This window comes from Pollicipes pollicipes, unplaced genomic scaffold, assembly GCF_011947565.3.
Source record: "Pollicipes pollicipes isolate AB1234 unplaced genomic scaffold, Ppol_2.1 Scaffold_3414;HRSCAF=4012_pilon_pilon_pilon, whole genome shotgun sequence".
Taxonomy (NCBI): Eukaryota; Metazoa; Arthropoda; class Thecostraca; order Pollicipedomorpha; family Pollicipedidae; genus Pollicipes; species Pollicipes pollicipes.
This window is the reverse complement of record NW_023596287.1, coordinates 1-16,572: the sequence shown is the minus strand read 5'-3', so window position 1 is coordinate 16,572 and position 16,572 is coordinate 1. Positions and strand designations below refer to the sequence as shown.

At 56.4% G+C, this 16,572-nt stretch overlaps 1 protein-coding gene across 1 annotated transcript; it reads right to left on the bottom strand.

Moving 5' to 3' along the window:
• Nucleotides 1-3,562: 3,562 nt before the first annotated feature.
• On the bottom strand, nt 3,563-5,294 carry LOC119091193 (sodium- and chloride-dependent neutral and basic amino acid transporter B(0+)-like). The gene is made up of 2 exons (XM_037213848.1): nt 5,023-5,294; nt 3,563-4,991 (listed from the first exon to the last, which is right to left on the bottom strand). The coding sequence occupies exons 1-2, from the start codon at nt 5,292-5,294 to the stop codon at nt 3,563-3,565; spliced, it is 1,701 nt and encodes a 566-aa protein (XP_037069743.1).
• Nucleotides 5,295-16,572: the final 11,278 nt, after the last annotated feature.

Genomic DNA, 16,572 nt, shown 5'->3' with positions numbered 1-16,572 from the left:
GCGCCTTGTCGCCAGCTCGCGCGGTCTCTAACAAGGCTCAGTGGTGGGCCGACATGCGTCGCATGACTGACTTGCAGCCTCGTAGTACTCGGGCACCAACGAATACCGTTGGCGAATGTAATTGGCCGCTTTGTGATGGGATATTTTTCATTCTCAACATGTCATTGTTTCCATGAATATGCCATCACTGTCAAGCGTGACTGGCAACTGGGCGTCCCCCGCCAATCCCATTATTTCCGCCAGTCCGTGCGGCCAGAGGTAATCGTTCAATGTCAGTCGGTTTTGCAATGCGCCGACCGCAACGAAAACATTACGCCGCGTTCTAACGATGAATGCTCAAAGGGGAGATTCCCATCGTCATTATCTGGCCGCCTTTATGTGGAGCATGAGGCGCGGCGCCGGTGTCTGCGCCTCCACCTGTTGGGGTCTCAGCGGCAGTGGGTGCACGCGCCACCCGTGTGTCCAGGACCACCCGCCGTGGCCATCGGGAACCGTCAGAAAGAGGAACCATCAAAACGTCCAGGATCGCAGGGTTCAGTGTTCATATCAGAAATATCGCCACGGGCCCGCATCTGCTGTGGAGCTATGTTGTGACGCAGCATACGCGGGGTCGTGGTGTGCGTGTCGCTGTCGTTGGTCAGCTTCTGCGTAATTAAGCCGACAGTAGACAGCAGGTGCCATGCCAAGTGTCCTCGTGAGGGCTGTCCAATGGCAAGACACCATCAAACGATCCCTACGGCAGACGCAACCTTGCTCAGCTTGTGAGGCTGATCAGCCGTGCTGGCGGGGGTGTGCGACCCTAGTCCTTTAACCGGCCAGTGTGAGGGCATTGACATTTGGAAAGAGCACGCTGTCTCTAATGTCGCCAGGACTGATGCGTGTTGGAATCGTTGACCTTTCAGAACAGCTAGTGAAATGTTGGATATCAGCAGATGCGTAACTAGTTCCCTGTGCATATCCAGCCTCCCTGTTATCTACCCTCACAGTGACGACAAGGAATCTCTAGGGCCTAGTTCAAACGCTAGCCCCGGCGGTTGCAGTGTGTCCCGGGATGGCATTTTTCTATTATCGACATCCCAGGTTGTCCCTATGCAAAAAGCTGCCAAAAAGCGGCAAAAATGGGGGCAAGGGTACAAGCGCTGACCTTCTCAGAAACTTGTTCTGCGACCAGCGTTTGCGAGCCCCGCGATGGCTTCGGTGTCCGTCCGTGAAACCCCCCGCCGCGCCGCCGCCACCGCCGCCGGCCTCTCCGTCCCGTCCCCAGCCCTCCGGGCGCTCCCCCCCCCCCCCCCCCCCCCTCCCCTCTGCCGCGCCTGGTCACGGTCTACATCCGCAGTCTGCGCCGCCCGCGAGCGGCACCGCCGCCTGGCCGACACGCCCAGAGAGATTCCGCCGAGCCAGGTGAAACTGCAAGTGCCGTCAACGCTGCCCGACGGGCGGCGAGCGCCGAAGCGGCTGGCGAACAGCCGCGGCGGCTGCCGGCGGCCCGTGGGCGTGGGAAGGTCTGGTCCGGTGCTGGTGGCCTGCGCAATGAAAGCGCCGCGTGCTGGGAGGTCACGCGCCATTGGGCTTCGTACGGAGATCATTGGGCTGGCTGAGATGCTTCGATGCGACAGTCGCAGCCAATCGGCATGTTTGTGGCTTCGTTTCGATGACGCTTGCGTGATTGGTTCGGTGCTGAAACCCGAACGTGTCTCCCGGGCGAAAGCACGTACATTCATTCATTGAAAACATTTTGCGTCAAGCCATAACGGCCTGAAATCAGCCACGGCCACGCTTCTCAAACCATCAACGCACCTCCAGTCCGCGGCTCCGACAGTGCCCGCACGTTCGGCCGCAGTGGTCGCTCCCGTGCTGAGCCGGCGGCCGGGCGGACCGTCCGGCCACCAGGCGCGGCCGCGGGCGGCGTGACCCGCCGTGACCTGGCGTGACGGCGCGCCGCCGGGCGTGACACTCTCTCCGGGGGCGGCGGGTTGTGACAGCGCGTGACACTCGGCGCTCCTGATGAAACGCTGTCCGGGTAAACGGGCGACGCGCGGCCAAAATGGCACCCGCCGGCCTCGCAGAGCAGTGGGCGGTGCGTGGAACGGTCGCGGCAAACGGCCGTGACAGTGCGGTTTGGATTGCTGTTGGCTCCGGCGATTGCAGAGAAGATCACGTAATTGTTATGCGGGCTGGGAGAAGGCTGGAGATCCTTCCAGGTGCGCAAGCAACTGACGGTGACGACCAGAGCTAGAGGGGTGCCGGTAGTGTAGTGGTTAACGCGTCTGCGTAAACCACTGCACGTCTGGGAAACCAGAGGTACGGGGTTTGATTCCCAGCGGCACCCACCTTTCCTGCCAGGGTGAGAGGCAGGCGGCGCCATATAGCCTCAGCAGCCGAGTGCGTCGTAAAGCCCCAATGGCACGACACCAGAGCTAGAGCAACAGGCGGAATATTGAATAGCTATGACGTCCGTCACTGTCCACACTTAAGCCGTGGCAGCGAGTCATTTCATGGTCGTGCAAATATCCGCACTTTGTGCCCGAATCGTCACGAATCATGCGGTACTTAAATGCAACAGCGCCCTTCCTTCACGTGAACCTGGACATATGGCCTCGTTCGGTTCCTTGATGTTGATTATAGGTTCTCTTGCGAGAGTAACCAATGGTAGCCCTCCCCCGCCCCACATCAGGTCTTCCATTTATGGTCATAGTTCTTACCGTCCGCAGGTTTATAGTTCTGATAACGAGAAGCGCTTACTCTCAAGGTTGTATTGGCTGGAACTGGTGGTTGGAAAGAATCTCCTGCTGTTTAGATGGCCCACGTATCTCGCCGCATACGTGCATATACCAGCGTTGAGTCCGATTCAGTGAAGTCCAGTCCGGGCAACAAAACACAAGAAAAGAGGACGGGGTTTAATTCAGTTGTTTACACCCCGCCAATGGTGAACTACAGGTCATACGAATTTTCCAAGACACATGTGCACTCACATATACAAAGGGACATATCATGTGCATTAAACAATTTGACGCGCCCCACGGGAAGGAGGCGTCATTCGCACTGGAGGGTCAGCAATGATTTTAAGCGCGACGCCTCAGCAGCCAGACACACCGATCGGCGTCGGGGCCCACGCTGCTCAGAGCGCGGGCTCTCCGCCGTTGAGAGCGCGAGCCCTCCGCCGTTGAGAACTAGGATCCTCCGATGTTCAGGGCGCAAGGTCCTTCGCCGCTCAGAACTCAGGTCCTCCGCCGTTCAGAGTTATGACCCCCCCGGCGTTCAGAGCGAGCACCCTCTGCCGTTAAGAGCTTGGACCCTCCGCTGTTCAGAGCACAGGACCTCCGCCTTTCAGAGCGAGTACCCCCGTCATTCAGAGCGAGCACCCTCCGCCGTTCAGAGCTAGGACCCTCCGCTGTTCAGAGCACTGGTCCTCCGCCGTTCAGAGCTATGCCCCCCCCCCCCGCCGTTCAGAGCGAGGACCCACTGCCGTTCGGAGCGAATACCCTCCACCGTTCAGAGCGAGCACCCTCTGCCGTTAATAGTTAGGACCCCCCCGCTGTTCAGAGCACAGGTCCTCCGTCGTTCAGAGCGAAGATCCTCGCAGCTCAGTGCGAGGACCCTCATGCTGGGAGGGGGAAGCTGCTGACTCTGACCTCGGACCTCTGACCTTGCCGCTGGACGTCTGGTCCACGTACGTCTCCAGGCCGATCGTGGCGGCACTCTGAAGCTCGACTAGCGCTTGCGGATCCGGCCGGAACTGGTCGGTGGTGGCGAACAGCGCCCAGGTGTTGGTGCTGCGGCACACCACCACCGTGGTCACGAGTGTCACCAGAGGCGGCGTTGAGACCGCCACCCAGCTCAGCGCCATCAACCAGTGCGAGCCGGGGCGCACGGGCGGCAGCTGGAAGTGCGTTATCATGTACAGCATCTGGAAGACGGTGATGAAGGGCGTGATGACGAGCCAGCTGACGACGAAGAAGCGTCCGAGGTTGCGGCCGAGCGGCTGATGCAGGAGCTCCCTGGTCTCGGTCAGGAATGCCGGCTTCGAGAGCTTCTGACCGAGCACCATGGCGATCAGCATGTTGCATACGATCCACTGCAGCTGGAAGAGCGAGAAGCAGGACCATTCGGAGCCAAACCAGGTGCCGAGGCCGACAACCGCGCCGAGGAGCAGCGCTGGCGAGTAGGCCGTCAGCGCCGCCAGCGGGAACGCCAAGTGCCCGAAGAACGGCACCGCGTCCACCAGGCTCAGGCCCAGGGCGATGACGACCATGGCGACCGAGCCCACCGTCTGCCCCAGCATCGTGCCGAAGTAAATTACGCCCCAGAAGCGCTGGTGTGGCATCATCTCGACGACGGTGGTGAAGGCGACGAACGTAAGCGCCTGCGGGTCGTCGTCCAGCTCCAGCAGCTCCCCGTACATGAACGCGGAGCGGACCTCGAGAGTGCCGCGCACAGAGAACAGCACCATGCTGTTGAGGACGCCGAACGCCAAATCAGAGAACACGACGATGACGGAGCTCAGCAGTGCGTTGTGGCGCAGCCGGTTGCGCGAGCTCAGCGCGGGGTTCAGGCCCCCGCCTATGTTGACGCTCCAGTACGCCATGCTGATGGCATCGACCCAGCAGTTGAGGTCGATGAGGGTGGCGAGGTGCGCGCGCCCGTAGAAGAAGTTGGCGATGCCGGCCCAGGAGCCGGGGAAGATCAACACACGACACAGAAGGAGCAGGACCACGACCGGGCTGAGCAGCACCAGCAGCACCGCGACCCACGAGGAGAGCCAGACGCTGAAGCAGGGCAGCAACGCGAGCAGCCAAGCGAGCAGGTAGCTGCGCGTGAAGACGGCGCGCCGGTGCTCCTTGAGGCCCGCGCGAGTGTGGTTGCTCGGTCTGTCGCGCACGAAGTAGTAGAAGAAATCACGCTGCGAGATCAGACGGCGGCCGACGTGACCGACGGGCGTCGCCTGACCAGCAACGGGCCAGTCGTCGGTGACGTTGGTCTGGTAGGTCCCCCTGCTGGTCCATGAGCCAGCGTGGAGCGGGCGTAGGCCGCTGCGGCTTGTTAAAGCAGTGCGTGCCGTTGGAGTTGGCGAAGCCGTGGTAGGCACAGAATTGGCCGGGCGACCTGCACCGGAAGTCAAAGTAGATGGAGTAGTTGGACGTCCTGGTGCACTCGCTCTGAAGCGCCTGGGTGTAGCAGTATTTCGAGTTGTACGATGGGCTGCACGTGCGCCAGGGTATCGTGTTTTGGGCCGAGTAGATCGTGTACACGACAATCCAGGCACAATTCTGCATGATGTACACAGTGGTGAACATAGTAACGATAAGTGTCGCGTAACCGAGACCGCGAAAGATCGGTGCCAGTTGAGGCAGGAATGAAGTCATGCTCTTGGCTGCGTATTGGCCAGCAATGCACTCAAGAATGTGTATGGGCAGCGATGACAGACAGAGCACGAGCATTACGGGCACGTAGTACATTAGCCCTCCGTAATGCCATGCCAGCTGCGGTCCAAATATGTAGTCAGTGCTCCCCATGGTGAGCAACAGCTTCACACATACGCTATGCAGAGGTGACGGCCAAACTGCGTTGGCTGAGCTCGGTTCCTGTTCCTCACCGTGCGTGCTTCGAATTTTATTGCTGAGAGTAGGCATTCTGCAGTATTTTCCGCAGCAGATGCGTTTGACTCTGTCATGGTTGCCCACGCTCGCCTCGCTCTGAGCATTGTCATCATCTGACCATGAGCCTTGCGTCGGGAGAATTTCCGGAACATCTCGTGCTTCCTCATCTGCCTCTTCTGGGTGCACATCTGGATTCACTACCACCAATATCTTTGAAGCAAGAAGGTCATCGGTTGTTTCATCACCCCCATTGTTTGCGCCCGCAGCTTGCTTTTTGTTAAGCCTCGGAAAGACAGTATGGACCTCTTCACCGGTCATGTCAGCGGACTTTTCTCCAGTTTCTTTTTGCATTATGATTTTTGTCTCCACTACGACCCGCACAGATCTTACAGCAAAAATGTGGCGAAGCGCTAGAAAGCAGAGCACTCAAACGCTTTAACACGCATACAATGTGTGCTAGGACAAATTGTTTTTGATAAGAGCTTTACCCCAAGGCTGCCATGCTTATGCTGTTCGTATTTCACGCACTTTTTCTGTTAGTATGGTTTCGCTTGGGTAAACGCTCAAGAAGAGGTACGTAGGGCGTTGAGGAAGAGGTTTGTTTACCACGAAATATGATTCGAAAAATGGCGTGTGCCTGTCTGTTTTATTCACGTGCCTTGTATGCCATCTGCTTCTGCAGCTTTAGGTATCTACGCATGGCGATAAACGTAGCCGCATTGTCACAAAATCCAAATAGAGCATCGATTTCTGAACCTTCCCACCAAAGTTCACATGTCTTTACTTGGTTGGTAATTATTGGAAATTATTAACCTTACGTGTGAATGTGTTTTTTTTTCACGGACTAGTCCATGCGAAGTAATCTCGAATCACAGGCACTGAACGAAATTAATGGTTTGTGTATCAGAGTGCAGAATTGTTTTGCTGTCAGTTATCGCCATTCAGTATACCAGGAGGCACCGGCATATTTCCAATGCCTCTTGTACATTGAAGGGCGATGACTGTCAGCATAAGAGCTCTGAACTCATCATACCGAAAAATCAAGAGCTCGTCACCTGGCTTTATGAATGACATTCCTTTTTGTGCGTGAGTTTACAGTGGTAGGAAACCCGGACAGTACGTACAGTGGCATTCTAATGCATTGACTATCGGGGTCAATGCACTTTGTAAAATGTGTCAAACAACTGACATTGACCTCTCACCGGCGCAAACTTATTTTTGGCCTTGGTTTCCGTAGATATTTGAGGACTTTGTCTGGCCTCGTGCCTAAATATTTCTGAAGCCTTTGGAAAATTCGCTTTTTTACAAGCCCCATGGAGGCACAGTACAGCGTTGAAACCCTGACGTCATTCCGCTTCCAGCTGAAACCGAATGTCCCTCTGGTATGAAAATCCAACTCTTTAAGATGACAGCATGCCCAAGTGGTGGGTGTCCTGAGTACTTTAAGAAGTGAAGCACATTTAAAGCACCCGCAACGTTGACTATTGTCATTTAGGCTCACATGCTGCCAATGCTTCCGCTGCCTCACGCTTGCCGCCAAGCGTTAGAATGAACCACATATAGACTCTTGCAGGCTTTCCATGCCTTGTCAACATGTGGTGGCAAAATGGCCTGCCTGTCTCTGCAGTGTCACATATTACTAACGAGGGTATTTGCAGCATTTCATTGTTACGGGATTTTTAAAATTAGTTCTAACGTTTTTGCTCACGCAAGTTTTTACAATGCAAGACAGGGACCGGAATCCAAAATGCTGGTGAGAATTCAAGACAGCATTGAAATCCAAACCGATTTGAATAACAGGCGGGATCAGCGATGTGTTTCTGCACGCCTTACATCCTTCATTGACTGGGATGATCTAATCCTACCAGCGCTCAATGTCGTTACCGCGTGAGAGAGCTTCCATAGAACTACGCGTTCAAAAGAACCGAGTCGTATTTAATTACACTTACACTCGATTCGTCCACAAAAGCAAGCATCGTGGCCTTTTCTTGCGTACGCGATGGTGAATGACGCATATAAATATGTTGGCGTATGATACGGAAATCCATTCTGAACTAACGGCGTCACTGAAGCACACCATTGGAGGTACGAAAGGAAACCAGAGTGAATGCAGGTAGAAGCAAATCGCTGTGGACTTGCTAGCAAATGTCTTGCATGATGTAACAGCGAGAGTGAATAACGAGTTGTGAACGATGGTTATATTAGCACAATTTTCCACTTGGTGATTGTGCAGCAAACTAGCAATATGTGACATAGCAGAGCAAGTTGAAATATTGTTAGCATTGCTTTAAGAAATTGAACACATCAAATCGTGTGCCACGAGATGGGAACATGTCCCCGTACGTAATTTCGAACGCAGTCAGTCCTGCCGCAGCAAAAGTTTATATCCACAATCATCTATCACATCATTAGTCACAACCAATGGCAATGTGTATGATGATATAGTCTTTAAGTCAATATTTTATAATGGAGTGCCCTGCCTGCAGTCCAATAACTAGTCAGCTGTGCTGCACTGCTGCCACAGCAGTATCCACAACCTGAACGCCTGACCACTCGCTTATGCACACATTTATCCGTTTTCAGTTGCTAGTCGATGAGCGATGATTTAATCGCCAATGCTTGCTGATGTTACCAGCTTGCCACGTTTACCTTCCCGGGGTAAAGCGCAGTATTTTGTACCATAACTGACCACCGTAACATGTGCCACGTTTTTGTGCGACAACTGCGCACAAGGTTTTGTTTCGCGCCAGGGCAGTTGGCGTCACCGCCCCGCCGAACCGATACGCGTTCCGGAGACGCCCCCTGTCTGATGACCTCGCGCGCAGATCGGGCAGATCGGGTGGCCACTGACCGATGGCTGGACCAATGCCAAGGTTGGGTGACAGGGGGAGGACGGCGGGGGGGGGGGGGGGGTCTGACTGCGGCGTGAAGCCCTGGGCCGCATGACGGGGAAGGCAGGGTTCGGAGTTTTCGCCGGGTTTGGTCCGGGACTTCGTGTCTGATGTGTAGGACAGGTGTTTGACATAACACTACTCACGCGCGTTTTGGTATGATGGCAGACAAATGTGTCACACGCTTGGAGAACACAACCTTATCTCGTATAACATCTAGGGTTTTCGTGCTGCAGCATGGTCTCTTGCCTCTGGCCTTCCGCACAATACCTATGATGAATGACTGCGCTTCTCCGTGCATCGGCGAGTGATCTGAACCCCTCCACCGATGGCGTGCCGAGCCGTCCCGACCCTGGGCCGTGGTCTTCGGAGCCTGGTTCGGTCCGCCGGTGTAGCCACGGCCCGCGATTGGTTAATCGCCTGACTGGGAGCTCTGACCGACGACGGCTGCTGGTCGTCACGCAGGCGCGACGGTCGGTTCGGCCTCGCTGGACATGCCCCGGGCGCGCCGGACCGTGACCACAGTGGTCCCCGTCGGTCCGCGGTGGGAGGTGGTCCCCGCTGGTCCGCGGTGGGAGGTGGTCCCCGCCGGTCCGCGGAGGAAGGTGGTCCCCGCTGGTCCGCGGCGGGAGGTGGTCCCCGCCGGTCCGCGGATGAAGGTGGTCCCCGCCGGTCCATGGCGGAAGGTGGTCCCCGCTGGTCCGTGGCGGGAGGTGGTCCCCGCTGGTCTGCGGCGGGAGGTGGTCCCCGCCGGTCCGCGGCGGGAGGTGGTCTCCGCCGGTCCGTGGCGGAAGGTGGTCCCCGCTGGTCCATGTCGGGAGGTGGTCCCCGCTGATCCGCGGCGGCAGGTGGTCCCCGCTGGTCCGCGGAGGAAGGTGATCCCCGCCGGTCCGCGGAGGAAGGTGGTCCGTCCCCGCCGGTCCGTGGCGGAAGGTGGTCCCCGCTGGTCCGTGTCGGGCTGACTCTTGCGAGTTCAGCTGATTTTTGCTGTGTTTTAGTGAGCCGCTATCCTAAAAATACCTGTCGTGAACTCAAGACTGCTGTAATCTGAGCATGTAACTTCCACGAGGAACACTCGGTGCTCTCGCACATCGCGTGCCACATCTGAGCTAATTTATCAGACAGGTTGGACTGGTAGCCGTCGTGCCGGCAGCATGTGCCGCAGGAGGCAGACACGAAGCTAAGTAATCGGACCAAAATTATCTAATCAGGAATGGAGGGCGTGACACGTGTCTTTGAACCTCCATGAGATAGAGTCGACCGCGCCCAGCGAGCTTACAATGACTGTTTTTGTTCATGGCGTGCCGTAAGGTAAGAGCGATTTACGAAGTTTTTCTCGGAGCTTACAACAAAGCGCTGTTTGTGGTCATCGTCGCTCCCTGACTGGCTCTGGGCTTTCAACGGTGTATGGCAAATTTCGTCGCACATTGGCGAGTGTCTGCAGTCTACAGAGCAACACTGTCGCATACTGTTGCTTAAGTGTTTTAAGGAGCATCAAATATGAATGCGAGAGCAAAATGTATGAAGCATTGGTAATGTGAGAGCACGACACATTTAACCGCTGGCATTCGCATGACAGGGCATATATTAGTTATATAGGCAGCAGGTTCCATCAGGATTGACTTTTATGACGGTAATGACCGACAGAGATAGGGATAAAAAACTGCCCGACCGAACTAGTAATAAAGTGGTATGCTCTAAGAAATGCAATAAATCCATTGCATGCCGACAAATCCTTGAATTGATGACGAAAGCTCTAGAAAATGTCAGTAGTTAAGATCATATCAGTTACTGTGTACCGCATGAACCGACATTGCAAACGCCACGATTCATTCAGTCTACATTGGCATTCACTATATGCAGTGAACAACATCAGTACATAATTATCCATGCCGCGTTCATGCATTGTCGCCCATGACCTCACTTAGCCGTTTCACTCTCAGTACCCTTCAGTGGGGAAGGGTGCACAAGGTGCACTGGGAGCGCGTACATTTCTTGATTTTTAGACATGGAAGGCAGGCAGCGGAGGGGTTGAAGTCACCCGCATGATGCTAAGCTATTTTTACTCGTTTCTATCACGCTGAAATCATTCGGGGCCTGTCGTCGTCTTTGCAACCCGGTCAATGGTGTGGTGCTCTGCAATTTCTCCCCTCTCAGGGTTCCCTTGAGGGCCCCAGGGAAGGGGATCATGGCCCCTCATGACTCCTTCACTGGACCCGTCTGTGTGTTGCCGCGAAAGCGTCAAATATTTGACATCATTTTGAGCTATTTTGCTTTGTCGTACCTATCGGCTTCCCCAACGATAGCAAATTTCTGATTGAATAAGCTCCACATAACGGGTGTTTTGCTGCCATTTCAAACTAATAGTCTGGTCACTAATTAAGCTCTTTTCACACCTTTTCAGGCACTTACTTTCTCTGTCGCTTACAAGTGAAACTGACGTTCTCAAAGAACGTGGGAAATGCGGCACACTTCACGTCTAATTAGCTGCGAGCCACAGCTTAACACATCCGTCTTTGTCTCATGACATTCCACGGCATCTGCGGGACTCCAATCCACTCCCCTTCAGTTCTCTGTAGAGGAATCCGCCGAAGGGGCGTTATCACCGAGTGGTTCGCGATTTGGGCTCCCGCGTGGGGGCCCGGGTTCGGGCCCAGATCACGTTGTGGCCCCGAGCGCTAACGTGATCTCTGCAGTCGCTGGCGTGCCATAGAAGTAGCGCTGGACAACGTACATCGCGCCCTTTTTAAACACAAAAGAGGGACCCACCGTCGACGACATGGCAAATATCTGCGCGAGCTGAAAGGGTTCGCCTGATGGCTCATGCCAAGGCGGCAGGCGGACCCTCTGCCTCGTGCCGAGGCAATGACTCCGCTGCCAGGGTCATTTCAGCACCGCCGCACGCATCGGGTCACGACCCCATCACGCCACTAAAGGGAATCATATTGCTCAGGCCGGCACCGGCGTAATGTCGTTACGAGCGCCGCGTCCGTAGCTGACGTGTGGCGTGTTTCACGCCCGGGGTCGGAGACGCCTGCACGAAGTCGGCCTTGACCGCGGCTTTTCTCACGACCCCCTGGCATGGGCGGCGGGCCTGCTGACTGTGTAATGAGTTTGTAGTCTGGGCAGCCACACCTGTGTGATGAGTTTGTAGTCTGAGCAGTCACACCAGTGTAATGAGTTTGTAGCCTGAGCAGTCGAGCACCAGTCGACGAGGAATCTGTGACAGTGAGGGAGAGTAGAGGAATAAGCGCACGCGTAAGGCGGTCGCGTAAAGGATAAAGAGGAAATGGCTTCTGTTTCAAATGAGTTGCGCCGTTTCTAATCGACCCTACACTCAGAACGCCGACGCCGATATTAGAGCTCCGTTAGCCGGCTGCACGCCTTTCACTTGCTGGGATGCTGCGTGCATCGGACCGCGCCGGGTATGTTACATTCCACTTATGCCATGTCCGCTGAATCAGAAAATTGGTATATGAAGCAAGGGGTTCGGATGGTGATGGCGGTGCCTCCTGAGGCGATGCGCGACCTCTGTTTTACCCCTCCCCCCCCCTGTTCCGTACAAATCTGCCTTTACACGGTTCCCCTTCTTTGTGAAATGTCGGCTTTGCTGTCCCGTCTCTGAGCTTCTGTTTTATCTCCATTTCTCGGTCCCCTGCCGAGTTTCCCCTTAGATTTATGTTTTGTTTAGTTTACTGTCCTTGCGACCCCGGCCCTACGGCCAGCCCGGAAACTGCGCCACATGCGTCGTGTCCTGTGCGGGGCCGCGCCGCCCGATAATGGAGCAGTCGTCTCGCGAGCGCCGCCAGGGAGAGGAAGCGTATGTCCTCTTCCTGGCCCGACATTCGAAGCGCAGAATACAGCATCAGCCGACGGATGCGTGTTGACGACGATGTGAACGAGACCGACCGAGACCGAACGACCGAGCGATACCGAACCCCCCCCCCCCCCCCCCCGCCCACCCGCAGCACCATAAGGTCAACGTAACATTGCCCAAAAGTGTGATCAGTGACCCGGCCGGCCCTTCCCCCAATTCGTGGCGCCTGGCCACCGGCACATCTCGGTGGCCTTTAGTAGGATTGGGTGCAACAAGGTGCGGCGGGAACCCTGATCGTCAATTTAGTTGTTTTCTCGATTTTGAGACATTAGAGGTAGACAGTGGGAAACAGTTAACTCAACCGCGCTCTGATGAGCTTTTTTGCGAGTTTTGCGAGTTTTTGCGAGCTTTTACGAGTTTTTTGCGAGTTGCGAGCAAGTTTTTTCTTACTCGCCTTACACAGAAGACGCCGTCCGCCCGTCAAACACCAGGACGGGTCTGTAGCAGCCCACATAAATTCTGCTCACCGCCAGCAATGGAGCCTGCAATGCCCAGCAATGGTCCCTGTGAATGACTAACGATGGACAGTGAGGACCTGGCCTGACCTGACCTGACAATGCCCAGACCTGGTGATGTACCTTGGCCGCATCATTGCCTGTAATGTCTTACGGCAGCGAGGACGCCGCATGGTCCACCTCAGCCGACATAACCTCTGACTGCGCGGCGATGAACCAGGAGGACAGCTGGTGGAAATTCACGCTGGGCTCCGCGACGATTCTTCGCTGCATTTCTCATGGCGTGGGCGCTAGTGGGAGGTGCGCGCCTGCGACGCTCCGCCCTGCGGAGGTTCCCACGTGGCAGCTGACACAGGGCCGACCCAGGGCCGACAGCGGGAGGGGAGGAGGGGTCGGGGAGGGGCATTGGGTGCGGTCGACTGCGGGTGGTGCACAGGCTCGGCCAGTTGGTGTCGCCAGTCGTGCATCCAAACAGTGATGAGGAAACCCGCTACTAGATTTCTGCTAGTGAACAATGCCGCGGGAGCATGCTACAGGTCATCTATATGCCCGCGCGCAGCTCTATTCGGTGAGGCGGGGCAAAATTGTCCAGTTGGGTGCCAGGTAGGATAAATATGAATCCATATTATCAGACCAATGTCTCCACCGCCTCCTCCCCCCCCCCCCCCCCAGATTCGTTGCCCTTTGGCCTCGGACCTTCATGTCCTGGCCTGCTCGCCCGATCTGTCTTTTCGAGTTTCGAGGTGCATAGAGGCCGGGTTAACCGCCATCCGGCTCGATGATGATTGGTCGATACCGAACGAGGGAAGCAGCCACAGGCAGTGAACCCAAGGTACTCGTACAATAACATGAACAAATGCCGGCCTCCCACGCAGCTAAGTGGCTGAACTTTGCGACACTGTATTCAGCGCATCTTAACTGTGAGGCGAGCTTCTTGGGAAAGGGCGTCTTCCCGCGCTGAACCACCCCCGCCTTACTGCACCCTCGAGGGGAAGGGTCGTGGGTAACAGGCATAGTTTGCTAAATGAGTTGGGGGTGGTGATTGAGCAGAGAACACTCACGAAGACTACCCCGACGACGTGTTAAAAAACTTTTCCCCTGATTTGGCCCACTTTTTATCAAAGTTGGGGGCTGGAGCCCTGTTGTGGGGGCTAAAGACCCTCCCCCACGTGAATAGGAAACGACGTCCCTGGCGTGGGTCCTATGTTACCTGCGTTGGCGTAGTGAATCATTTCTGTACCGATGAGCTTCAGTTGGTCGTCCACTGGCAAAAGTGACGTCGAATGGACGTTTGAACCGTGAGAAGCGTTCAGGATGTGTCGTGACGACTTGGTCACAGTTGCGTTTGGACTCATATTGGTGCTTTATCATTCCCGGAAACCCTTTTCCTGTTCTGTGAAACCGCTGCCAATTGTTTTATGGAGCAGCGAAGCAAGCCTTTTCCCACGATACGAGCACGTAGCGTTTCCGTCGTGGGTAGTTTTATCACCATGAAAATACTAAACGGTGGCATAGGCGAAAGCTTACGCTAAATTAGATCGTTTGGCCACATATCAAGGCTATGCCTGCCCCAGTTCATTTGGGGTATGACAAGGGGGAAACCTCTGCACCAATTGTCATTTCATCGTTCATTGGTCCAGACGCGTCTCCTGAGAGATAGCGCCATGGCGACAGTGGGGACTGGTGACCAGCCCGTTGCCGCAGAGAAGCTCTGAGTGCAGTCTGTTTGCCTCTGTTGGGCGCACATAGGTGGGAACTTGCAAGGCGGAGTATTTTGAACAATTATCAGGCATTGGTATCGGAAAAAACAGCACCGCTGGGAGAAGGAAGAACCGCTACATCATCATATTTAAGGTCCGCATGCCCTACTAACTCCTCACAAAGTAGCACATGATAACACCTGCCTCGTTCCACCCCATGCCTCATCCCGTTCACCTGCGTAACACGCGCCGGCAGAATTCAATGTCAGCTGGCCGACTGTGACGTCACCAGCTGACCGCGAGGTCGCAAGCTGACGCGGCAGCTGAACCTACATCCCGCCGGCGCCAGCCTCCAGCCAAGACAGCCACGGCACGGCGGCCACCGCGACCCGCATTCTAAACAGCTGGCGGGAGCGCAGCCAGACGGCGGTGCGGGGGACCAGTGCCCGCTCGGCGTGATAGAGATGCCTCCCACGCGCTTGGGCATGGGGTGATGGAAAAGTGTCGTCGTCTGATATAAGTATTGTGATCTTGACCGGTAAAAAAGGTAAGCATCGGACCCTGAATGGGTTGTTTTTATTCCGCGCAAACTCACAATATCTTTCATACGGAATGCACTGGAACGCATACTACCAGGCGGAACGGCACACAACGCAGGGTTTACTCTTATTAAGGGGGCAATCGACCGCAAAGGCTGTGCTTCTACACCTGTTTCGTGGGCTCTTCTCAGCCGGGTAACCCGCGCGGCTCGCTGCGAGCCCTTCACCCCCGCGCTCCACAGTGGGGGTGCCCGAATGGGTGCAGCCCGTGTATCAGATGCAGAGGCGGGGGTGCCAGGCCGTGCGCCTCTCACAGCAGGCGTGGGTCGCGTTTATAGGCGCCGTTCTCACTGAAAGCGGGACATTCGAATGCGTTTTACGGCTGCCCCTTCACCCCACCTGAGCGGCGTGGAGCGTGGGCTGTGTGGGCCGGGCCTGGCGCCGGCGGCTCTGGTCGTTGTTCCGCGCCCAGCCCTGCTGGCTGTAAGAGCGCTGAGTGGCTGGGGTCGGGGGTGCCGCCGCCGCCGCCGTCCCCCGTACCCCACGCCGACCCGAGCGGGCCTGGAGCGAGAGCGACGGGGCTCCCGCTCTCCCACTGACCCGACCGGCCGAGCACGAGGAGCGCCGAACCACCCGCTCTCCCACTGACCCGGCCGGCCGAGCACGAGGAGCGCCGAACCACCCGCCTCCCCTGACCCGGCCGGCCGAGCACGAGGAGCGCCGAACCACCCGCCTCCCACTGACCCGGCCGGCCGAGCACGAGGAGCGCCGAACCACCCGCTCTCCCACTGACCCGGCCGGCCGAGCACGAGGACGGCCCGTTAGAGCAGCGGCCCCACCCGCCGCCGCCACCGCCACGCTGTCGCCGCCGCTCGCCCACCGCCGCCGCTGCCGCGCGCGCCGCCGCCGCCGCCGCCGCCGCCGCCGCCTCCGCCCGGCCTTCCTTGCTTGCCCTCAACTGTTCCCTCCCAGCTCTGGTGAGGCCGAGGGTGGCTCTATCTCCCCGTCTCCTTTCCCATCTGCATCTTCTGATGCTCCGCCTCCCTGACTTCTCTCTAGATGATCTTGTATATTCGATGCACTCGAATTTACTAGTCTCTTCAAGTAATCTTCTTCTAATCTTACTAATCTTCTTCAGTCCTCATGTCCTGGTTTCGTCATCCGTTCACCGCTATATCTCATGATACACCTTCTCCTCCCATCTATTTCCTCCTCCGTACTTAACTCCGCCCTCTTTCCTCTCTTTCCACTCACCCTCCCCCCTCTCTCTCTCATCTCTCTCTCTTCCTATCGTCTCTCTCTCTCTCTCTCTCTCTCTCCTCTCTCTCTCTCTCTCTTCTCCTCTCTCTCTCCCCTCTCCTCTCTCTCCACTCTCACTCTCTCTCTCTCTCGATCTGTATCTCTCCTCTCTCGTCTCTCTCTCTCTCTCTCTCCTCTCTCTCTCTCTCTCTCTCCTCTCTCTCTTCTCTCTCTCTCTCTCTCTCTCTCTCTCTCCCTCTCGCTTCTCCTTCTC

Bases quoted from the DNA above. Each gene is read 5' to 3' on its own strand.
- LOC119091193 (XM_037213848.1), bottom strand. From the start codon at position 5,294: ATGTTCACCACTGTGTACATCATGCAGAATTGTGCCTGGATTGTCGTG. The intron at 4,992-5,022 runs GCCCGCTCCACG...ATGGACCAGCAG, and splicing joins AACAAGCCGCAGCGGCCTAC to GGGGACCTACCAGACCAACG.